This window comes from Lolium rigidum, unplaced genomic scaffold (genome assembly GCF_022539505.1).
Source record: "Lolium rigidum isolate FL_2022 unplaced genomic scaffold, APGP_CSIRO_Lrig_0.1 contig_35329_1, whole genome shotgun sequence".
Taxonomy (NCBI): domain Eukaryota; kingdom Viridiplantae; phylum Streptophyta; class Magnoliopsida; order Poales; family Poaceae; genus Lolium; species Lolium rigidum.
Genome location: NW_025900314.1, coordinates 122,037 through 147,545, shown reverse-complemented (window position 1 = coordinate 147,545; position 25,509 = coordinate 122,037). Strand labels below are relative to the sequence as shown.

The window sequence follows — 25,509 nt, the reverse complement described above, 5'->3', positions numbered from 1 at the left end:
TTTCATTGTTTTATTTGTTTCATTTTCCATCTTTATTCGTTAGCACTAACAATTTTTTGTTTGTTGTTTTTGTAGATGGAGGTGACCACCGACGACTCCATGTCGTTGTCCGATGATTCTGGTTGGTCGTCGTCGGACGATTCGGACATCGAGGAGTTGCTTCAAGACAATGACGTCGAGATGATGTAAATCCTCGTCGAGGTGCAAGAGTTTGAAGACCGCGTGAAGTTGATGGATCAGAGGAGGGGGTCGAAGATGGGGCGAGTCACCATCTACCGGAACCGCACTCTCGGACACGAGCATTTGATGCAAGACTACTTCGCCAAGGTACCGACATACCCACCTCGCCTCTTCCGGAGAAGGTACCGAATGCGCCGTAGTTTGTTTGTGAAGATTGTCCAAGATTGTGAGGCTGCCTCAGATTATTTCAAGCGTCGTAGATCCGCCGCCGGTATCATGGGGTTTAGTGGGTACCAAAAGATATCGGCTGCAATGCGGGTGCTCGCCTATGGCATACCTTCGGACTATACCGACGAGTATCTTCGCATTGGACAAGATACAACCACGGAGTCCGTCCGTAGTTTTGCAAAATTAGTCATCCGGTTGTATGGTGATGTGTATCTTCGGGCTCCCAACGAGCAATATACAAAGAGATTGATGGAGATGAATGAAAAAAGGTGATGGCCGGGGATGCTTGGTAGTCTAGATTGCATGAATTGGACATGGAAAAATTGCCCAAAGGCATGGCAGAAATGTATTGCGGTAAAAGCCATGATGCTACCATTGTGCTTGAGGCCATGGCATCGGAGTACACATGGATTTGGCATGCATTTTTGGTTTGTCGAGAATACTCAATGATATCAATATGCTCAATAGATCTCCTTTCTTTGCAAGATTATTTTTTGGGGATGCTCCAACTTGCAACTACAAAATCATGGACAATGAATACTCAATGTGATACTATCTCACCGATGGCATTTATCCCGAGTAGGCAACTCTTGTGAAGTCCATCAAGGAGAAAAATAGGGTGCCCTTAACCAGAAAAGATGCCTATTTCACCAAGGCACAAGAGGCAGCCCGCAAGGATATTGAGAGAGCTTTTGGTGTTTTGTAAGTAGGTTTGCCATAGTTCGAGGTCCAGCTCGTTTTTGAGATAAAAAAACCCTGATGAACATCATGAAATGTTGTGTGATTCTACGCAACATGATACTCGAGGATGAGAAAGGGTTAAACATGCCTTGTTTCTATGACAACGTTGGTACCTGTGTGCAATCAGAAAGAAACCCGTGTCACATACAAGCTTTTCTTGAAGCACATCGTGCGATTGAGTATGCAAAGACTCTTGGTCAGCTCCGGGATGATCTAATAGAGCACCATTGGCAGTTGGATGGGCGGCGCCAAGGCCCATGATGTATCTTTGTTTTACTTTTCTATGTCCTATTTGATTTGAACAATTATTGTAATAACTAGAATGATTATTATGTGCTTCAAAATACTATTTGATGTTGTAATAATAACTAGAATGATTATTATGTGCTTCAAACCGTTATTGAGATGATGATAAGTGTGATATATCAAAAGAATGTTTTTAAGGGTTTGAGGGTTCTAGTCTTTGCCCTTAATCCTCAGTTTTAAGGGTTTGAGGTTTTTTTCTAGTATTTACCCTGTTTTTCACCCCTCAAAAACGCTAAAAAATGCTCATTTTCAACCTTTAAACTGTTTTGAAGATTTGAGGATTTAGGGGCTCTACTACTTTTGATTGACACGTCGCCTTCCGCCGACCGCCGCCCGCCCGCTCGTCTTCCCGCCTCTCTCCCCCATTCCAAACCCTACCTTCCAGCCACCACCGGACGCCATGGCGCCGCCTCGCTCCCCCGCAACCTCGGCCAAGCGCGGCTCCTCTTCCAGCGCGCCTCCGAGCCCTAGCCCCGCCCCTCTGGCCGCGGACGGCGCATCGAAATTGCTCCTCCGCGCGGCGCACGACGGCGACCTCCGCCTCCTCAAGGGTACGCACGCAGGCCTCCATTTGGATTAATCTGGTTAGGTACTAATCCCACCCCGGCCGCAGGGCTGGTGCGGGAGCTGGATAAGGGCAGGGGCCGTCCCAGGGAGGTGGTGGAGGCGGCGGAAAAGGAGGCAGGCTTCAGGGCGCTCTTCATGGCCGCCCGGTACGGGAGGCTGCCCGTCTGTAGGTACCTGGTCGAGGAGCTAGGGGTGGATGTCGACACTGTCCACGCCGAAGGTGCCTGCCTCTTAATTTGTGTTGAAACCAGCACGAGACTTATGTATGTAACACTTATACATGTCTTGGTAGGCTCTAGAGAAATCCCAGACCAGCGAATCACATTATCTTACGTGCATATGTACTTTAGTTTGAAGATTTGAGCATGCTAATATGCTATGGTATATATGAGTTCATTTCTTCGGACTGATGATCCCTGTATTCATTTTGATAGCTATGACGCCTCTAATCTGTGCGCTGCTTGGTGGAAACTTGGACACTGTCTGTTATCTTCTGGATCATGGGGCCGATCCAGCCAGAGCCGACAACGGGGGGTTGACCCCGCTTCATCATGCTGCTAAGATAGGTACTTTTCTGCTAGCACATGAGAGTTTTCTTCCGTTCGTGTGATTACGATTCTTATGCGTGTTGGAAAGGTGGCATCATTTGCAACAGAGCGTTGTATATATATTTTGGGAGCGGCAAAGTTATGGAAAGCTTCTGTTGGCCTGTCCTTTGGAGTATTCAGATTGATTTCCTTGCTTACGATGGCAAACATAACTGCTAATTGCCAAAAATACCTTATACAGCAAGTTGTACTAGTTTCTTGCGGGTATTTCACAGCCACTTACCTTCACTTAAGGCTGGACACGAGCCAGCTCGAGCTGGGCTCGGTGCGAGCCTGAGTTTAGCTCGCTCCAAATTGGCTCGGCTCGGGCTGGCTCGTTTGTCTCACGAGCCGGGAAAAAGGGCTCGGCTCGAGCTCGCCTCTAGCTCGGTCCAGCTCGAGCTGGCTCGCCAGAAGTACCAGAAGACGATGCAAATGATTCATACTACCAGTACAAAGAACAGTTTTGGAACTTTTGAAGCTTTTAACATCAAATTAAGCATACATATATTCATATTTGCCCAAAAAAATGAAGAGCATATAAATTTACATAGGGATGAATCAAATCTTTACATAGGGATGAATCTTTTGCATCAATTTACTCACCCCGGCGGTGCTGATGACTTTGACGAGGACGATTTGCCACGTCCCACCGCGCAGCCGACAGCGGCGATGTGGGCAGGGAGCCAGCAAGGCGCTTGTCTTCTTCTTCACCGTCGGCGCCGGGTCTTCATCAGCGAGGAGAGGGATTTCTGCTTCTTCCAGTCCATGATGTCGTGGACGGTGGGGCGTGGCCACAACGGGCTTCCGCGGCGGAGAAGCAGGGCGGGACGGAGGGGCGGGACGGAGGGGCGCGAGCAGACGGGTAGCTAGCCGGCGGTGGCGACATCAGGGGCGGCGGCGCGTTTGGAGCTCTGTGCGGTGAGTAGATAACGACCCGATGGAATAGTGAGCATCATCTGATGACCTGCCCCTCCTCCCTCTCCCCACGGGCCAGAAATCAGCCCAACTCTCCACTTTTGGCCTTTCCTGATTTCCAAAAAAAAACGGCGAGCTTTCGGGCTGGCCCGAGCCGAGCCTGGCGAGCCAAAAGCCCGCGAAGGTCCAGAAAAATGGGCTCGACTCGGTCTGCCTTTTTCACGGGCCGAGCTCAAAACGGGCCGAGCCAAGAAAAGCTCGGGCCGAGCCAAAAGCTCGGCCCGAACGTCCAGCCTTACCTTCACTAAGATAATATAAGGAGTGTGATTTACCTTTACTCTGATAGCTAAATTGATGTGAGGTCGAGAAGATCCAAACCTCGTTTTGTGGGAGTTCTTTTATTGCCTGGCCAGAAGTTGTCTGACAAATGTTTCATGGTTTTAATTGTATATGTTTAGCTGAACATTAGTGCCATTTTCTTTTGCCTTAGGTGATTTCGTATTGAATTTTCCCCCTTCGCAGAATCAGTTGTAGTTTTTAGTAATTACCTTTTGTACCCATCGCACAATCAGTTGTACTTTGTAGTAATTACCTTTTGGATTCTCTTTGAATTCCCCCCATCGCACAATCAGTTGTACTTTGTAGTAATTACCATTTGGATTCTCTTTGAATCTCCCCTATCGCACAATCAGTTGTACTTTGTAGTAATTACCATTTGGATTCTCTTTTCATGATTTCTTTCTCTACTCAGGAGACCGTAATATGGTGGAACTCTTGCTTGCAAAAGGAGTTAGTGTTGACCCAGTATCTGGTGGTGGGACACCATTACATGCCGCTGCCTCCGATGGGCATCATGAAGTTATGAAAATTTTGTTGAAGAACAACGTGGATGTAGGTTTAACAACATACTATTTCCTCCTGAAGTGTCATTTTGGCTAGCTGCATTGTCCTCATGTTTTATTTGCATGGCTGGTGGTGTTGAGTCCTTTTTACTGCTTTTATTCAAGAGTTGTATAGTCCGATGGAAATCATGAGATAATTTATGCAATTGTTTTTAGCAATATTCAAGATCATTCCTTTGTAGCAGTGATCTTTGGTTTAAATTCAAATAGGCCTGCTTTCTCGAAGAGCTCTCGCTAGTATTAGCCAGAGCTATGGTTTATTGACTTCACAAAGCAATCTAGCTCCATACACCATGGACCATAGCTTCTTTGCAGCTCCATCCTACTTGATTACACTGTACACAGTCATATGTTTTGCAAACGCCAATTTTAAGGGACTTGCAACTTTTTTTTTTTTTTGAGAGTAGGGACTTGCAACTTTGAGAATTTTGAATTCCCTCTAGTAATTCATGATGATATATGTTTTTTTTTTACGTTTTACTCCTGTTGGTGGCTCCTGGCAGGTTCATCCCTAGACTTTAACCTACCCCACTTGCTTGAGAATTAAAGGGTGTGCAATTATTGTATGTCTACTCCTTTTAAGAGGCACATTGGACTGAAAAAAAAAAGGATCTAATTATTCAAAATGCCCACCAATGAATTAGTACTGTTAAATTTATTATTCCAGAATCTCTTGTTGGCACATGTTTGCTTTTGCAATGCCATTGAAACATTTTTTCTTTTACAGAAGGCCATAGGATAACAAACGCATTCTTCGTTCTATTTGTCTATTCTTTCCTACATCTGGTGATTACCTTTACTTCAGTATAATAACTCGCGTGTTATTTATTTCTCACCAGTATAACAAGATGATACCTGGTATTGGCACCCCCCTTTTTGTTGCTATAAATGCTTCCTCAGTGAAATGTGTCCAGCTCCTGGTTGAGGTATCTTGTCCGCACTCTTCATTTTCATAGCATTAGGCCGTACAGTTACTTGAGACAATTTTGGTTCAATGCTACATTTTTCCACCTAAATTAGATTTCGCCTTCTCTAATGGTGTTTATTATCTGAGCCGCCATTGAGACATTATTGTGGCCGCGTTACACCAGTGCTTTCCACAAGAAAGCGTCGTGTCTAAGAGTTTCCTGTAGAAACTTATTTGTAATAATACTTTTTGACAGGCTGGTGCGGATGTCAATGATGGTATTGTAACCCCTTTAGGTGCTGCTGTGTTGAATGGCGAAACTGCATGCATTAAATGCTTATTGGAAGCTGGTGCTGACCCTAATGTTCCTGTTTCCGTAAGATTTCTTTACCTCTGTGCCGTGTCATGCCAATTGCTTGAACCTTGCAACTGCTGTTCACACACACATGAATACTATTTAGAGTTTGTCACAATTGGGATGCTTCAAATCAGAAATACTTTAACAGTTTTGATAGTGGAATATAAGATCCAGCAGACTCGAAGAATAGGAATTTTCTCAACCTACTACTTCTATTACCATTGAATTTTCTGGTTCTCTACCACAGAGGCCCAATAATTCATGGCGCTGGCCGCTGGGTATCCATGGTTCCAAGAATTCATAGTTATAGTTGGGTGGTAGATTTGGCGTGTTTCGATGTGCATTTTGTTTGCGAGTTTTAAACTATCTTAGTTTTGCCTACTTAAGATCCTCCATGAATCGAAGAGTTGGAGCTCGCCCAAGTAGGCCTTGCTAGGATAATATTGTTCTCATGAAAATTACCATTTACTTAAAACTGGCATTGAGACTTTTGGCTGCTTTCATTAGTTAAACTGACCATTGTATTTGAAATATTTCCATGATCTTAATATTTCTTAACAAATGCACACGCAAGCACCTTTCCGAATAACACTTGAACCAATTAGGTGATCATATTTTTCTTGAAGTACCCACCTCCTAGTATGCAGTGGCACTTAACTAACTCGATGTCACCACCATTTTATTTTGGGATGTGTGCTATTGGCTTTGCAGTTTTATAGTTTCATCTATTTGATCTATGAAGGGCTGGTAGCATTTTAAGAGTGCTATCTGATCCCCTGTCGCAAATAATCCAGATAAAATGATTGGAATGGGAGGCCATCAAGTAATAAAATACATCATTAGTATAACTCTATTCATAATCATGTAATTCTTTGAGTTCTTTCATCATGTAGCTCTTCGATAATGTTGTAAATATCGCTAAGATGACATTGTTTTACCTTTGTGGAAACACTGCATATATTGTACTGTATAAGTTAGTTGTCCTTGTACAAGATTATACTTTACCAATGCTAAGTTTAAATACAATATCATCGCCAAAGAAAGATTTGTAAGCAAGACAACTTGGGCGCATGTTTCGGGTTGCGTCAGGGCTGTCAGGTTGCAGTGTGAGCGACGGGATGCTAGAAGGAAAGGGATTTGAAGTGAAAATGGACAAACACGGTTCTTTGACAGTTTTTTTTACTTTTTTAATCAGTTAGTTCTCTTTTTTATCTAAAACTTTTCAAATCTTTCTAATGATCCGGTGGAGTACACTTTTGCCTCCATTTTCATTGCCCTGGCCTTTCTAGAAGTGCTTTTCTGATGTTGGACTTTGTTTATTTACAGCAGCCCGCTAGGCTGCCAATAGAAATCGCTGCACTGAATGGTACAAGGGAAGATGTTGAGATCTTATTTCCTGTAACTTCTTGTATTCCAACTGTGAATGATTGGAGCATCGACGGAATAATACAACATGTAAAGTCAGAGTTCATAGAGGAGGTATGGATTAGATCCTGTTTGTTTCATATATTTCTGTTTAACCTTGGCATCTACTTTGAATCCATAGTTTCCAGTTATAATTACCATACAGAAAATTAGCCATGTCTGTTTTTGCCCCCTTTGATTCGATGAACAAGAATTTTAGACATGCTATTGATTATCTTTTAAAAGATTCTTTGTTTGGGCATAATGGCCTGATAGGTCTTCTGAGCTTATGTGGAAAGTGCTGTGTTGGTAGTTATATTATCTTGAATACGCAGTACCTTTGCATTAAGGAAAGGAAAACGCTGTTGATCACAAGGGGGATCGCAGCGTCCCGTTCCCCCGCCTTGTACGGCCACGTGCCCCTTTGGTGGAGGAAAGAAACGAATCCACGTCTTGTACCCCACCCACGTTCCCCTTGACCCCTTCTTCATCTCTTCCAGAGAAGCCACACGAGACACGACCGACCACACGAAACAGCTTGATCCTGATGGCTGCCATTGTCGATGGCGTGAGTTCCCGACGACGTCCTCGTCCTGATGTTCGCCCACCTCCGCCTTGGCGACCTCCTCGCGGCATGGAGGTGACGTGCCTCTCCTCCGCCGACAGGTCGTGGCTCGCTTAGTGCTGCTGCCCAATCCCTTCCTCACCTGGCGTGCTGCCGCAGTCCCGATCGTCTCCGCTTCCTCCACTCAGTGACCCCTCTCCGTGGCCTCAGGGCGCATCAGATCCCGGGACTCCAACAAGGACATCCCCGTGCTTAGTGCGCTTCGGGACGGATGCTGAGTTTGCACATGGAGTCCGGCGGCACAGTTGGCTGCACGTTGGTAGTGCAGCGATGCTGCCGACGCAGGAGAGCAGGCTTGGGTCGACGCTGGTGCTCTGCTGCGTGCGCTGCCACTCCAGCGACGGAGACTGGGGATTGGGGGCCTCACAGGGCGCTGTGGAAAGGAACTCCAGGACGCAGGGCAACGCGTCGTTCTCGTGTAGTTGCTCCACCGTGAATTCGTGCTGCTCCCTTGTCGTTCTCCTGTAGTGCTATCTTGGGAGCGCGCCGTTGCTGCAATAGGTAGGTGCCAATGTGCCATTACTGCCTGTAGTGCGTGCCATTGCTGCCATGGGTGGGAGGAAGGGCTGCCTCCGGCAGGCGCTGTTGCTTCCATAAGTATGTGGAGGAGCTGCCTCCGGCAGGCACCGTTGCTGCCATAGGTGTGCGGAGCTGCTACCAACGTGACAACCTTGCCGGCGATGCTACTAGCCTGGGGGCTGGGGCTAGCTGCGCTGCTACCAACCGTGGCTGGGTTACTACATACTTATATTTTTTTTCCTACATCAATTTTTTTGGATTTACATCATTTGAAGATTTCTTTTGCTACAATGGCTCTGTCTGTTTACACCATACATTGTGGATTTGGATCATATGTACTCCATCCATTTACTAATATAATATGTTTTAGACACTCCTGAAGTAGACTAGATACGAAACAAAATGAGTGAACCTACACACTAAATATAGACTAGATACAAGCAAGTGTGAGTGAACCTAAAAAATGCTCCAACGTCTTATAAATCCGTACGGAGGGAGTATAATTTATTTTGCTACAACTGTTCTGTAAGTTTGCCACAATAGTATAATATTTTTGCTACATGGTCTTTTACGATGTCTCTGGAGAATTCTGTTTTGCTACAATAACACATGTTCCGGCTAGGTCGGCTTTGCTACAATAGCACAAATTTGTGTTAAGATTTCTCCGGCTAGGTCTACGTTTTTCTTTTGTTTCGCAGGGTGAAACGTTAATTGCTGCAACCGCGGTTGGTTTTGCTGCATTCGCGCTTTATGGAAGCAAAAGTGGGATTTTGCGGGATTTATGTGGGAATCTGTTTTGCTCCAAACGAAACGTTTTCGCTACATTAGTACTTTATGGGAGCAAAAGAGGGACTGAGAAGGCTAGATGGACACGTGTAGGGCATCAGGAGGATGGGAAGTTTTGATTGTTCGGGGGACGCCCAGCACTGCCTTTAAGGAAAAAAAGCTCGATGACCAGTACAATGCAGATCAAGCTAACCCAGACTACATAGTTTGCTATACAAGAAAGATAGAGAACACTTCTGTATGTGCTGTATGTGCTGAAGCTGCTCTTATATCTTTGGGAAAATTTGCTACAGGACATCGTTATTTGCCGGCGTTTGCTGAAACACACCGCCCGATTATGTCTTTGCCAGGTACCATTATAATTCTGTGACACATTTGCCAGAACACACCACCTGGCTTAAAACGGAAAGTTTTGCCATTTGTCTTCAAAACCAGTCATCACAGTCAAAAGTGCAAAACTTTCCGTTTTTAGATAGGTGGTGTGTTCTGGCAAAGACACAATCGAGTGGTGTGTTTTGGCAAACGCCACAAAACAACGATGTCCTGTAGCAAATTTTCCCTATATCTTTTGTCCCAGTGATTATCATGAGCTCTGGAAATAAACATTCCCTTGTACTATCAGGAGCAAGATGTATCTAAATTCAAACATGGCTGTTCTGCTACTTTTTTGTGGTACAATATTGCATACTGTTTCAAAAGCAGCCACACCAACCAAAACGCTAGGCACCCTGGACACCAATTAGTGGCTATCGCTTTTTAAAGCTTCAATAGTATATGTACTGCTTTATACTTGCATTCCTGAGTCTTTATTCTTCTTTTTCCTGATCATTTAGGTTGACCTTAATGTAAGTAAAATAAGAGAGTTGAGGTCACTTGCGGCTAAATCTATGAAGAAAAACGATTATTATACAGCGGCAATGCTGTACAGTTTGGTATGCTACTATACCCTATTTCTCAATGTACAATCTTGAATTTTGTCTCATCAGCCAAAATTGCTTGAGTAGGTTAGGTGATCTGTCATTTGGTTTCACATCATTTTTTTTTGTCATACATGCTCCTTTTAAGAGAGTGATCATCCTTAGGACTGATAACTACAGCTGGCTTCATGCTTTGCTGTGAGACACATCTCTCTTCGATTTATTGATGAGAGTTTTTATTGCCATAATGCTAGTAAGTTCGATAATGAGGACGTGACAAGGACTTCTGTGTGTCCTTAAACAACAATCTACTGTTGTCGATTTCTGGGCTGTGGGTTAGGACTACTGTGATTCTGTGATGGCTCTCTACTCTCAACTTCTCAAGGAAGAGTGGAAAACTATTTGTACATATAACTTGCACCTGTTTGACGATTGTCTGCCCTTGAACATTTTCCTATTTTTATGCTTTAGTTATCGCCATAAGAAATTTGCTTGAGTTGACTACATTGCCCAGCCTTGCAAATTTTTGTGACGTTGTAATTCATCAGAAATTCAAGCTGTTCTTTGTTTCCTCATAAACTGCAAAGAGTTACAAGTATGTCTTATCATGATGTGATTATTGTTTATTTTATATAATCAGAGATGTGCTAACTTTCCTCTCAATCTGTTGCACGCAGGCAATGGGGTGTGACCCTCATGATGCTACCTTGCTCTCAAATAGGAGTCTTTGCTGCCTCCGCATGGGCGATGGACACGCGGCTTTGCAGGATGCTCTTGCGTGCAGAGAAATGCGGCCTAACTGGCCAAAGGGCTGTTACCGTCACGGCGCAGCGCTCATGTTATTGAAGGTTGGAATGAAGATATCTGGTTGGCTAACTTTCTATTTTGATTGTTAGCCACATTTTATTAATTATTCTGCGTCATAATGTTGTATCATCAGGACTACGGAAGCGCATGCGACGCTTTTCTGGATGCGGTTAAATTAGACCCACTGAATCCCGATATCGAGGCCGCATTGCGGTATGCTACATCTCTTTTAATCATGCATGTTATACCCTTATCACGGAGCTCACCCATAACCTGTCATATCTGAATCTAGAGTTAATTTGCGTAGCTGCCGATCTTGATCTACATACTTGGAGATTATGCACTCCTTACATTTGATAAACAGTGCAGTCATATTATGCATTGAAGGCCTAAGTAAGCCTAATTAAGGGTATGATTGGTGCCAAAACTATGATTCTGACATATAGTTGGTGTGAAACTTGCAGGGAGGCTTTGAGTTCCTTGAAGATATCTCATTACATGACGAAGTCCTTCTACTAGTTCATACTGAATGATATTTCTTGAACTGGGGTTCACCAAATTGTCGTTGTTAACCATAATGATGAAAGAAGTAACGTACTCTAGGAATGAAGAAGCTGTCATCCCTGTTAGCTGCTGTGATCTTTTGTTTGTATGTATTTTTTGTTACTTTGGTGTAGAAAAGTAGCAGGAAATACATGAGCCGAAGTACATGTTCCAGTGGCAAAATTTGCAATTAGACCTGAGTCTTACTGGACCTCGTTTTTTGCTTGGTTTCTTATCGGACAAAGCTAATCAGACACCAATGTCTCCTTCCCCCAAAAGAAATATGGAAGTGAAAAATAGTGGTCTTGTGAAGGCTATATCACACTAGCAGTGACCACATCTATTGGTCTACTAATCACCCTATTTTCTTTGGTATTGCTCGATGCCTTCCGTCGGTGTTGGACTGACCAAACGCTACATTTAAGTTGTAAACCGGGCATAGAAAGTATCTACTTTGCGAGTATGATTTGGTAGGTTTCGTCACTTTTAGAGGAATGCTGTGTGATTACTGAATTTTAAACATGCATGTACATATTATTTTTACATAGAAATTGAAAATTTATACTTATGCACTAAGTTATATTATCAATCACAGTTATTCATGGGCTTCTAGAGGATGGTTTGAGACATTCTAAGAAAGAAGTCACCCACCAAGTTTTAAACATAAGGCATAAATGTCCAGCTTTAAATTAATAAATGCCAAGCTTTAAATAGACATACGATCATCCTCTACACATCTTATTAAAGAATCTTCTCAAATTTCGAAAGCTAACATGCTCATAAGGGTGATAAAATTCATAATAAGACCTAAGCTTAAATTGATAATAATAATAAAAGCTAGAACATGGATTTGCTGAAAATAAGTTAGTGATCGGAAGAGAAACGTACCATGATTCGATGGAGTGACAAGAATCGAATAAAAAACAAACATATTTGAAGATCGAATGGAGTTGGTTTTGAGTTTGGAGGACAAAAAGAGAAAAATATGAAAATTTGGGTTTAGGTTTACCTCTTCTGTGCTTGAGTTGCATCCCCACGCTCGGTACGGGCGGATGGTACGGGCACAACCCCCCGTACTAGGTGTCGTTGTCTCAAGGTTGAGTCGGTCCACTCGTTACGGACGCGTGGTACGGTCATATCTCCCCGTACGCTAAACTTGCTAGATCCTTACCAGAAAATTGATGTTTTGTCGATGAAGTGGTACGGGCGGTACAGGAAGCTACCCCCGTACCGATGGTCGCTAAAGTTACTTGATGTTTTCGATAAAAAAAATGCATTTTCTCTTCGTTGGGCTGACGAAGTGGTACGATCTCTGGCGCCACCCTACCGATGATCACCACTCTTAGCGGCCATTTTGGACAATTAGACCTTTTTTCTGTTTCATGTGTCTCCATAACGAAGTAGACGTATAATAACAACATAACCTTTTATTCCCAAGCAAATTAGGTAAGCTAGAGCGTAGAGATGAACCCACGAAGAGCTACCGAAAGGATGAAAGCAAAACACCTATCATCATGAATTACTAGAGGAAATACATGTTTGGAAAGTTGGGCCCTTAAAATGGCCATTTGGAAAACATATGCCTATTTTGCATATTCAGGAAGCTGCAAAGAAGCTCTGATCTATGGAGCATGGAGTTAGATTTCTTTTGTGAAGTCAAGAAACCATACTAGCCACAGCTCTTCGAGAATGCAGGCTTGGTAGAATTTAAACAAATAACACTGCTAGAAAGGCATGATCTGGAATAAATGCTACTTCCTCTGTTCACTATTATAAGACCTTGTGATATTCCAATGTGGACAAGATACGGGCCAAAATAAGTTAACTCACAAGGTCTTATAATAACGAACAGATGGAGTATTTTTTTTGGTATAAGTTAGCACATCATTGCCCTTGGACTTCAAAGCTTCTTCAATAAAATCAGTAAAAAGGACTCAACGACACCAGGCAAGGAAATGAAACATGAGAACAATGGAGCTGGCCAAAATGGCACTTCAGGAGGAAACAGTATATTGTTAGGCCTACACTCGCATTATGCTCCAACAAAATTTTCACCACCAGGCAAGCAAATGACACTTCAGTAGGATTTTTAGAGGCTCTCTTGCTTCAGTGGATAAGTGGAGATGCCGCGAGTAGTCCGTTTCCGTGTGTGTGCTGCCTTCTGGGTAGTGGGGTTGCGTTGCGCGGGCGTCTGTGCCCCGAACGTGTTGTACCTTAGGCCTTCTGGCCTTTCTTCTTGATTCCGATACGTCTTTTCATGACGTATTCTTAAAAAAAAAACATACATTCGCGTTGTTCTCCAACAAAATTTTCATAGCTTCATCATGCCCACAGGAGGCAGAGATATGCAGTGGTGTCCCGCAAACCGATACTGGGTCAACTGAAACTCCTCTTGCGAGCAAGAGTTCCACCATTTCACTGTCTCCTGAGTAAAGAAAGCGGATAAAAAAAATCCAACAGGTAACTATTACAAAGTACAACTGATTGCTTGATGGGGGAAAATTTTGTATCATCAAGATCCACACTAATTAAAACTACATGCCCAGGAATAGATACAAAGAGGGAAGGGAGCAGAATATGGGAATATTGGCAACTATTGAATCCTAAGGAAATCACCAAGACAAAAAAGCATGGCATGAGGGCACTAATGTTCTTCTACTAATATACAATTAAAACCATGAAACATTTATGGTACAACTTCTAGCCAGGCAACAATACGACAACTCCCATGAGAATAGGGTCACATTATAAAGGTTTGGCTGTTTTCTCTACTCCATATCAATTCTGATATCAGTGTGAAGGTAACCCACTTTCCTTATGTTAGTTCATGGAAGTAAAGTGTCAGTGAAATACTAGCGAGAAGCTAAGGAGCATGATTGCACTAGTGGAGACATGCCCTTCTGTCCCGGCCCGTAATGGGCTTTAGTCCAGGTTGGCCAACCGGGACTATCCAGGCGAGACTAAAGGCGAACCCTTTAGTCCCGGCTCGGTTACCAGTCAGGACAAATGACTCTCCACGTGGCTGCAATACAACGTTTGACTTGGAGGACATTTCATCCCAGCTCGTAAGCCCAACCGGGACTAATTATTATTTTCCTAAATAGTTCTTCATTTTTCTAATTTTATTTTTCCATTTTCTTTTTTCTAATTATTTGACTCGTTACTCTCTCACTTGGACTATTTTTAACACTACTTACACTTAATCTTTACTCAAATTCTAGACTTGGTCAAATCCCGGACGGTCACCTATCCTCAAACTACTCCACCCTCAGCACGCTTAACTTCTTGGTCCATTATGTCACATTTCTGTATTTTCTGAAACCACAAAAAATTTATGTAAGTCAACAATAATGAATAAGATAATAATTTTGAATTCCAATAAAGATAAAATAAGTAATAAAACTATTTATTATTATTATTATCATCAAATAATATATGTATTATTCATATATTATGGCATAATTAATATCTTTAAATCTGTAAACCGCAATCGGACAAATAATATATGCATTATTATTCGAAAAATATGAGTAATTTGAATATTAAATATTTTTTATTCATCTATTATCATTATCAAATAATATATGCATTCTTCATATATTATGGCAAATTAATATCTTTATATCTGTAAACCGTAATTGGACAAATAATATATGCATTATTATTAGAAAAATGTGAGGAATTTGAATATGAAATAATTTTGTTTTTATTCATGTTTTTATTATTATTATTATAAAATAATATATGCATTATTCATATATTATGGCCAAATAATTAATATCTTTAAATCTGTAAACCGCAATTAGACAAATAATATATGCATTACTATTAGAAAAATGTGAGGAATTTGAATATGAAATAAATTTTCATTTTATTCAGTTTTTATTATTAATATCAAATAATATATGAATTATTCATTTAGTATGGCCAAATAATTAATATCTTTAAATCTATAAACCGCAATTGGACAAATAATGTATGCGTTAATATTTAAAAAAATGTGAGGAATTTGAATATGAAATAATTTTATTTTTATTCTTTTATTATTATTATTATCAAATAATATATGCATTATTCATATAATATGCCCAAATAATTAATATCTTTAAATCCGTAAACCGTAGTTAGACTAATAATATTTGCATTATTATTAGAAAAATGTGAGGAATTTGAATCTGAAATAATTTTGTTTTTATTAATTTATTATTATTATTAAAAATAATATATGCATTATTCATATAACATGGCCAAATAATTAATATCTTTAAATCTGTAAACTTCAATTGGACAAATAATATATGCATTATTATTAGAAAAATGTGGGAAATTTTGAATACAAAATAATTTTGTTTTATTCATTTATTATTATTATTATAAAATAATATAGCATTATTTATATAATATGGCCAAATAATTAATATCTTTAAATCTGTAAACCGCAATTGGACAAATAATATATGCATTATTATTAGAAAAATATGAGGAATTTTAATACGACATAGTTAATATGTGGAGGAATCTATAACTGTAATTAGAAAAATATGAGAAATTTGAATAATAATAGAAAGATTTGATATATAGAGACAATTCATTAGTTCATACAAATATAGAAGACACACAGCACACACCACACCACCATCTACTCATCATCTTTAAATATTGAGACGATCAACCTGGATATTATAGCCAAGAAGCCTCCAATACCTCATAATCATCTCAAAACTCAGGCGAGCGTCTAGAGCGGCATATTGTACTTGCTCGTAGCTCAATGGAACATTGCCCCATATAAAAATTATTTCATCTTCTTCTTCTTCCATGCCGTCCTTTTTCTTGTTCTTCTTCTTGTCTCTCTTCCTCTTCTTCTCAAGTTTTGTTGCAATAGTACAATTTGCCGGATCATACAGACTCGTAATGATATTTTTGGTGGGGTTCGGGATTATCTTTTGGAGGTCGAACGCAGACGTAATATCAATTCCGTAGGAACTCAACATTTCCACATCTTTGCTGATAGCCACGCCGTAGAACTTGATGGTCTTGTCCTGCAATAAATTCTTGAGAACTTGTGGCACTTCATCAGCCCAAGAAATTTGGAAGGCCACGTTCTCGGTCACCACCGAGAGTTGAAGGATGGCGGCGCGCTGATTACCCTTGCGAGGGTTAGCTAACTCGCAGTCCAAGCCCACGCACTTGATTGCTGTGGCTTCGAGAAAATCCCACTTGAAGGCGCGGATCCACCTCTCCACCCTTGATGCACGGAGAGTGATCGTGATCTTGAACATGCTCTCCTATCCCAGACGGAGTCTTCCATGAAGTAATTTCTCATAGGTCTATTAAAGAAAAAACTTCGACACCTCCTGAATAATCGACTACTGACTCCGGGGCTACGCCCCAGGAAGCTGTCGAAGATATTACTGATGGACCTAAACAGCAAGTTCTTCTTCTCGAACCTTTATGGACTGAACCTTTTCTAGCATATTTAATGGAGCAACGGTTGCCAGATGATCCAACGAAAGCTAAACGCATTGTACGACGATCTAAAGCATTTATCATAGTAGATGGTGACCTTTATAAATGGAGTATCTCTGGCATGTTCCAATGGTGCATCGCCATCAGCGATGAAAAATCCCTGTTGCAAGAAATACACGAAGGGACGTGTGGCCATCATGCAAGCAGCAGAGCACTTGTGGCCAAAGCATTCAGAGCTGGGTTTTATTGGCCAGTAGCAGCAGCCGCTTCAAGAGACTTAGTTCGGAAATGCGACCATTGCCAACGTTTTGCACCAAAACCACACACACCTGCCACAGATCTAATGACAATACCTTTAGCTTGGCCCTTTGCGCAATGGGGACTTGATCAAGTTGGTCCACTGCCAAAGTCATCGCCTGTCGGTCATACTCACCTATTGGCAGCAGTCGATAAATTCACCAAATGGATTGAAGCCATACCAGTCACCAATCAGACAACCAAAACCGCTGCCAAGTTCTTCAAAGGAATAACTTGTCGCTTTGGTGTACCGCACATTATCATCACAGACAACGGAACCAACTTTAATTCAAAGGAATTTCATGAATTTTGCAATAGTAATGGCATCATGCTCAAATTTTCTTCGGTTGCACATCCTCAAACCAATGGACAAGTGGAAAGGATCAACGACTTAATATGTGATGGCATTAAAAAACGTCTCACATGTGCAGCTGGAGCTTAGGTCGAAGAATTACCATCTGTACTTTGGATTTTGCATACTACACCAAATAGGTCAACGCAATATACTCCCTTCTTCCTTGTATATGGACCGAAGTTGTTCTACCTGCCGATGTTCGCTTTGAATCACCTCGGGTGGCTGCATACAGAGAGAAAACGCATTGCAAGAAGCTGTGGATCTTGTTGATGAGGCTCAAGATATTGCCTTGGCAAGAACATCAGTATATCAGCAGGCCATACAGAATTACCACAGTCGAACGGTACGCACTCGATGTTTCGACGTCGGCGATCTAGTACTACGATTAAGCAGAAAGGACACCTAAATCTTGAATCTCCATGGGAAGTATCATACATCGTTACTGAAGTAATCCCAGGAGGAGCTTATAGACTGAAGAATACTACAACAGGAAAAGATGTCGAGAACCCATGGAACGTTGCACAATTGCGACGATTTTATGTGTAGGACTCGATCCCTTTTACTGCATCTTTTATTTCTTCCTTTTACAATAAGGCTTCTTAGCCAGCTACGTACTATGAATAAAACTTCTGGTTCAGCTTATATGATTACCTTCTCACCTACACACAATCATAATAGCTAGAATCATCGCAAGTCTAGAGCTAGGTCATTATAATCTTAGCTTCTCGACGAGATCTTAGTCATAGCCTTCGATAATCAAGATCAGACAAGCAGGAAGTAAGGGTTTTACCTCATCGAGGACCTCGAACCTGGGTAAATCTCTCTCCCTGTCTGTTTAGTATTCGATGTCTCGTGTCAGCCTGTAGGATTCCATTAACCCTAAGCTCCAAAAGATGGTCATTGCCGAGGAGCACCCTCGTCAAACACCCTTTTGTGTTCTAACTAAACTAAATATTGATAGCAAAGTCTTTGCAGCTTGCAGAAGAGGAAGTAGAGATCAAATTCAAAGAACTAAAAAAAAATCTCTTATGAAAAAAAGGTGAAGTCAAAGAGGAAAAACTATCGAAGAATTGGATGCTATCTACTTTAACATTCTTTGGAGTGAACTAGAAAAAAGCTTGACCAACGATGAGTGAATTCCAAATGAGGAAGGTAAGAAAGAATTAGATGATATTTTGAACAACACAGCAGAAGCAGAAGACCTTCAGAAATATGAATACGAAGAATTGGTAAGGAAGGGAGACGAGGACCCACCACCATTGAAACTAAAACCCCTTCCTGAAGACTTAAGGTATGCATTTCTTGATGAAGAGAAGAAATGTCCAGAGATAATAAGCAGTAAACTTTCTTCTATGGAAATTACATCATTACTAGATGTTCTTATTAAGCATGGTAAAGATTTGGGTAATCTCTTAATGATATTAAAGGTAAAGATCTCTCAATAATAACTCATAAGATAATCAAGGAGGATGATGATATGGTAGTATTATCAATAATGTTTCGGAAAAAAGTTGGAAGCTCAACTTACGCATGGGGCCGCATCTACGTTGAGGGCACACGTGTCTCTACCGAGGCGGACCTTCCCCGAGGAGCTACACCGATGGTGGCCCTCAGCGTAGACTACGCCGATGGCCTTTTAAGGTTATGTCGAGGGTTCGGGACCGTCGGCGTAGCTCGCCATTCCTGTAATGTAACTAGCTATGTTACCATCACATCACACACTCCAATAAAAAATGGCTCTACAGAATAATAAATATGGCATTCTTTGTTACTACTAGATGACCAGTTCGCCCCGGTGCAGAGGCAAAAGCGAGACAATACTACAACCATAAGTTTTAGTAAGCCGCTGTGAAATGAATCAACAGGTCTTTGGAAGCTCTAAAGTCTGTAAAAATAATTTGGGGCCATCAACCAATTTTTTTAATGGGTTACCTTTACAGTTAACCCATTAAAAAACATATACAATAAGTATAGATGACCCACTGCGCCCGGCGCAAAGGCAAAAGCGAGACAATATAACCATCTATTGACACACGCCATGAATGAAGGATATATAATTGCTTTGCCGAACTAACATGTTAATAACAGTACAATTACATTATAAGGCAGAGTTTTTTTTTGTTCAAGAAGAGGCAACCATAAGTTCCTTTTTTCAATTCATCAAGATTGAAAGAGTGTAACTTTAAGTTGCACATTGTTAGGTACCAATGCAACTGATGGTGTGAGAAACATACGCATTAAGAGATTTAATCAAAAAAATGTTAAGTAACCAATGTAACTGATGGTGTGTCATTTCATCCTAAGCTTTTCAAACATAGACAATACATATCATAGCTTCTCTCCTTGCTGTGATGACTCTGCCGGAAATTAAGTTGCATATCCATCATCGATGCATGCAATTGGGGAAGGGGAGAAGTGATGGATACTTGTAATACTAATTGTGTTCCCATGTTTCCACTATCAAGCAAAACGAAAATAAAAATAATTGGGCATGTACTTTCTAGATCAGATTAAGGCAGACGGCAACGCTCTTTAGTAAAGATATAGTAGACCATTATATAGGAGAATAGAGGGGAGGGAGAACATACATATCACAATTTCGTACAACCATTGCCTCTCATCCTGTTTAAAAAAAAACCATTGCCTCTCATCGCTGCTGCGTCTCGCCCGGCCCGGGGAAGTCTACTGGGAACCTCAATCTCCATCTACGGGTACAACCCTAGGAAACCAGTATTATCCTCTATGGTAACCCTCACGTTAATTAAATATTGTTACATACTGCAGTGAGCCAGTGACTGATTCAGGTACATTGCAGAAGACATGGACTGCTGCTGCAGCGCAGAAGACACGGACTGAACCATTGCGAGCACACGACATCACAGCACATAAAAGCCAAACCCAAATTTAGCATCTACTAGTACATGTCATCCACCAAAGCTTCATTGCAGAAACCATCCCGTGCTAGATCTGGTGAGGAATCATTCCGCATTGGATCTGGTGGGCCGCCGACCTCCCACCAGCGGCAGACACGGGGACAGGAGGAGATGCGGGGATTGGGTGCCCCTTCCGATCTAGGTTTTCACTTCCCATTGCCCACAGATATCTCGCGTCTCCCCACCAACGAAGGCGACACAAACAAGGCGTCCCTGCCTCCCACCTCTGGCCCCGCACATACCTTGTCCCACGCGTCATAGACTCTTTCAGAGACTAAACAAGTTACAAACGAAATAACTACATCTAACGGCCCAGGTGAAAAGCGGTGGTAAAATTCGTTGTTCAACGCCATACGGACGACCAGGATTAAATCCTCCCCCTCCAAATTCGTTGTTCAACGCCATACGAAAAACACGGCACGCAAGAGATCCACTAATTAGGCGCTGCGCACACACACACATACTCTAATAAGCAGAACGTGTTACCCTGCCTTTTTAATTAGGATAAAAAAAGACCACCTTGAATAGTGCATACTAGCTGATCTTGTGCTTTTGCTCACGCATGAATGTCACTACCATTCTAACAAAATCAACATAAACCCAAAAGCAATCACCAGAGAAGAAATTGGTCTCAAATAGTCCGAGAGAAAAATCCTTAGTTGGCAACCAATAGACCCACAAATTATGGACGGAAAATTACATACCCTCAAAAAAATATAGAAGTATAATTGTCAAAGAATAGGAAAGTACCATTAGGAAATTACTGCCAAGAAAATAATCACCAGCGAAAAATTACCATAGGCTAACTACTATCAGGAAAACAATGGCCGAAAAGTTGTGTTGAAGAATTACCATTGAAGCATAAAATAAGGGAAGTAAAATACTGACGCGGACGTCATGGCCAAAAAGGTGTGTCGGAGGAGAAATACTACTGCCAACCAATGACAAATTATGGATGACAAATTACATACCCTCGCCGGAAAGGTATGGTCGGAAAGTTGGTTGGACCAATGCCGTTGAAGGATTAAAAAAAGGAAATGTAAAATAAAAGTTCTTGTGCGCATATAACAGTTACGGTTGGAAGTTACGGCTCAAAAGTTGTGTTGAGAAATCGCCATCCAAGGATAAAATGGGGCATTTTAAAAATGGACTGTTGTAGGAGTAAATCAGGGTAAATACCATTGAAAATAATGATCAAAAAGTTGCAGGATGAATTATTAATGTCAAAAGATAGAAGATAAAAAAACAGCAGAAGAAAAATAATAAAAAAAAAGGAAAATGCAAGGGCCTACGTGGCACGCTATGTTTGGTAAAAATTGGCGCTCTACGGTGCAGATGCGTGGAGAATTTTTTTTGTTGGCAAAACTTTGGTTGAACGAGGGAGGACTTGACGAATAGCCAATAAATAGGCGTCATCGTCTCCGCCCCCTCTCCCTCCACACTCACAAGTCACACCTCGCCAGCAACGCCATGGCAGCTCGCAAGCCAGCCCTAGCTCGCCCTCCTCCTTCTAGCCGCCGCCATGGCATTTCTCTGCGCGCACGCTAGAGCACGCCACGTCACCCTGACCGTGTTCCACGTCGAAGGCGGAGTACACGCGGCCGGCGCCTCCGGCCGGCGCACGCTTCCGCCGCGATGGCGGCAAGGAGGTGTTCGTGGCCGACAGCCCACCTGATCCTCGCTTCTTGCCGGATGAACGATCGGGTGATAATGTGGGAGTATCGAGGCCGGGGGGGGGGGGGGCATGCCCCCTCCCCCAAACAGTTACCATAAATTATACTAGTTCAAAATATTGAAATATTTCATTTAGTCTCATCTAACATGTTAGCAAATAACATACACAATGTTGTGGTTTAATGCCAAGTTTTCAAGCTGAATTTTTATTGTAATTGATTCACAAATATCTTCTAATTCGTAGGTATCTCATCATCATTGATTATATATGGTCTACACAACCATGGAGCACTATCAAGTGTGCTTTTCCAGATAATAATTGTTCTAGCCGAATCACATCTGAGTTTCTCTTTTTTGTTTCTCGATGTATGTTTCAAATTTTAATCTGAAATTTTTAGGGGATCTTAATATGTGCTGTGAACATGCATGATTTTTTTTTCAAATTTTTTAGCAATGTTTAAATTTGGATTTAGGCCGCATGTCACATGGTGACATGCAAAAGGTGCTGATCTGTGTCCCCGATGACGATAGATGATGTGCTCCTTCAGGCAGGAGGCAAAATTGGGGCATCCTGTCTCCCGACCAGTGCGGTGCCCGTACGGCATCGCACACCTCACGCATGCCCGACGTGGCTTACTTGGCCCGGCCCAACAGCATCAGGTAAACGATTTTCTTTTTTCGTTTCTTTTCTATCGGTTAATTTTTTACAATTTAAATATTTTTGAAAAATATTTTTTTTTCAAAATCTGAATACTTTTAAATTTTAAAATTGAGCATCTCTGATTTGAATAATTTATAAAAGTTTTTCGCTTTTTCATAAAAAAAGTTGAACAATTTTTTAATTTGAAATTTTTTAAGTTTCAAAAATTTTCTAATCTGAACAATTTTAAGTTTAAACTATTTTCTAATTTGAACAATTTTCTACTTTGAATAATTTTCAATGTGAACAATTTTAGATTTGAACAAATTTTATATTTGAACATTTTTAAATTTAAAATAATTTTTAATTTAATCTTTTTTCGAATTTGAAAAAATAAAATAATAAAAGAAAAAGAAACAGAAAAGAAAAAAGAAAAAAGAAAGAAAACGAATAAACAGAAAACGAAAACAAAATGAAAAAACGAAAATGGGCCGCGCCCTATATCCGACCAGGGTGTGCGGTGCTTGGTAAGCACCGACCTGATCGGTGTATAGGATTCGACGGTAAAATTTTGTATACCGCTCTCGTCGTCTCCGTCTCCGTCGAGAGCACCTCCCGTCGTCTCTCCCCTCAGTCCAGCCCTTCGTTTTCTAAATTCTAAAGAAAAAACTCTCTCCTTCCACCGGCGATGAATCAATCTTCGGCCACCTCTCCCCTTCCACCGCCGATGAACCTCCGGCCAAGCGGAAGCATCTTCCAGCGTTCCACCGCTCTCCTCTCCACCATCGCCCGTGACGCGCCTCCATAGATGCGTCCGCTGCCCCTCGCCGGGTTCCTCCACGGCGCGGCGCCAGCCTGCGCCTCTAGGTATGGAGATAAGATCACTCTCCCGTACGATTCTACTAGGATGCTAAGCTGACCTCTACTTGTGCTCACTGAAACTCTAGGATTGCTGAACGGTAACATCGACTACCAACAGAATCTACCCTCTACTGCTCTACAAGTTCAGGAACTAATGCCATGGATTCAGTCGACAAGTCAGAATGGAATTCACATTGCTCCTGGAGGTAACAAACTTTTCATTATCCCTTGGTTATTTTGTACTAGCAATTCTTCCCATAATTCATCATACAATGATTTAGATTTTAGTAAACTGCAAACTACTAGTCGGAAATTTTGAGCATGTCTTCAGCAGCCTAGCACATAGAAATCAGGAATTCTGCAAGCTGGAAATTTAATGGAGCTCAACCAAAAAATTAAAATGAAGGAAAAATGTTCAAACATGAGCTTCCCATGGCTGACCGTAGCGTGAGGGCTTTTGCGGTTCTTCTATAGCTTGGGACAATGCTGAGTAATTAAGTGGTTGGGCCTCCCTGGCCGTATTAAAACCCCAGCCAAAGTGCTACTCCAACTAACACACTACCGCTGCCTCCCCCAACCCTAGCCTCAACACCCTCCTACTCCCGCCGGCGCCGCCACCGGGCAAAGCCCCGGTGGCGTGGACGCGGTGAGGGACCCTCTCCGGCTACGACGGGCAGCGGCTCGGCCTGGTTTTCGTCTAGGTTCTCGGGAGACGTCGTCGTGATGGTGGAGGCGGCGTCGCGTCAGAATAAGAGGGCTGGAGCTCGACCCCCATCTCGGCAAGGCCACTTGTGTCGGCGCCGGCGAGCTGCTGGCCAGGTATCCTCCCAGATATGTGGATCTAGGGAGGGTGGTCTCCCCGGATGCGGTCGATCTTCGACCCCGCCGTGGGGTTTGTGAAGTCTGTTTGGGAGTCGGAGGAGTGTTGTTGCTGTTGTCTTCCCCTTGGCCGGCCGTGGTGGCGAGGGAGAGGGAGAGGATGGCACCACCGTCCTCCTTTTTAGGGTCGTGTGTGCTCTTCTGGTGGTCTGCGACTGCAGCGTCTTGCAGCTCCCTCCCTCCGGCCGGCCTTGGTGGCGAGGGTTGGAGGCGGCTTGACGTGTCGACGCATGAACCTGCCAGATGGTGGAGCGTTCTACTGGTGGCTTGGGTCTACTGCTCGGGATCTTCGTCTGGAGGTACTGCTGGCTCTTCCCCATCTCATGCATGCCCGATGGTCTGGAAAAAATTATTAGCTCTCACCCTCCGGGGTGGGCACTCCTTCGGTGTTCAAAGCCCAATGTGGCGACCATGGCGGCGGTGATTCGATGGTGTTGGAAGATGCGCTGCCTCTGGCTCCGGTCTCTGTATTTGTTTGGTGACGACGAGGACGATGGGCTTGATTGTGATCTGGAAGTATGTGTGAGGTCATTCTGGGAAAAGTCTGGGATCATATTGTATTTTCCTTTATTTTTGGAGTCCTTTGTAATCGGTTTCGCCAATGAATTCCATCAGTTATTATCTCAAAAAAAAAACCCAGCCAATAATGTAGTGGAAGCATAGAAACGCTGCAGTCTTTGATAATGCACGTCCTTCGGTGGCTTCCATATTCGATGACATTTGGGCCGAGGCGCGACAATGGGCGGACGCGGGGGCTCGGGATCTTCGCCAACTTCTTCCCTAGATTAGGTTTTTTTGGGTTGAGTTGTATGGCGCGTTGTTGGTCCTTCTTTGAACTTGTACATATAACTCTCATTTTTATCAATGCGTCGATGCGCATGGCTTTTGCGTTTTCGCGAAAAAAAAAATGTAGTGCCTGCTCACACATGTATGATTGGCAGTGTGCTTGTTAGCAGTGGACGTCGAGGCTTAATCTGTTAATAAGGTGCTAAACTGACAGCCAGGTAGTGTGAGTTACCATCATACTCCACCCATACTCGTATTGGTTCAGCACTATCAAACCTTGAAGCCTCAAGGGAGCAAACATGCCATTTGCAGTGTAGTAACGT

General features: G+C 42.4%; 1 protein-coding gene across 1 annotated transcript; it reads left to right on the top strand.

The window, feature by feature from the left end:
• Window positions 1-1,855: 1,855 nt before the first annotated feature.
• LOC124681187 (protein fem-1 homolog C-like) lies at window positions 1,856-11,271 on the top strand. The gene is made up of 10 exons (XM_047216129.1): window positions 1,856-2,006; window positions 2,069-2,242; window positions 4,234-4,418; window positions 5,269-5,355; window positions 5,593-5,706; window positions 7,021-7,173; window positions 9,862-9,960; window positions 10,623-10,793; window positions 10,886-10,965; window positions 11,217-11,271. The coding sequence occupies exons 1-10, from the start codon at window positions 1,856-1,858 to the stop codon at window positions 11,269-11,271; spliced, it is 1,269 nt and encodes a 422-aa protein (XP_047072085.1).
• Window positions 11,272-25,509: the final 14,238 nt, after the last annotated feature.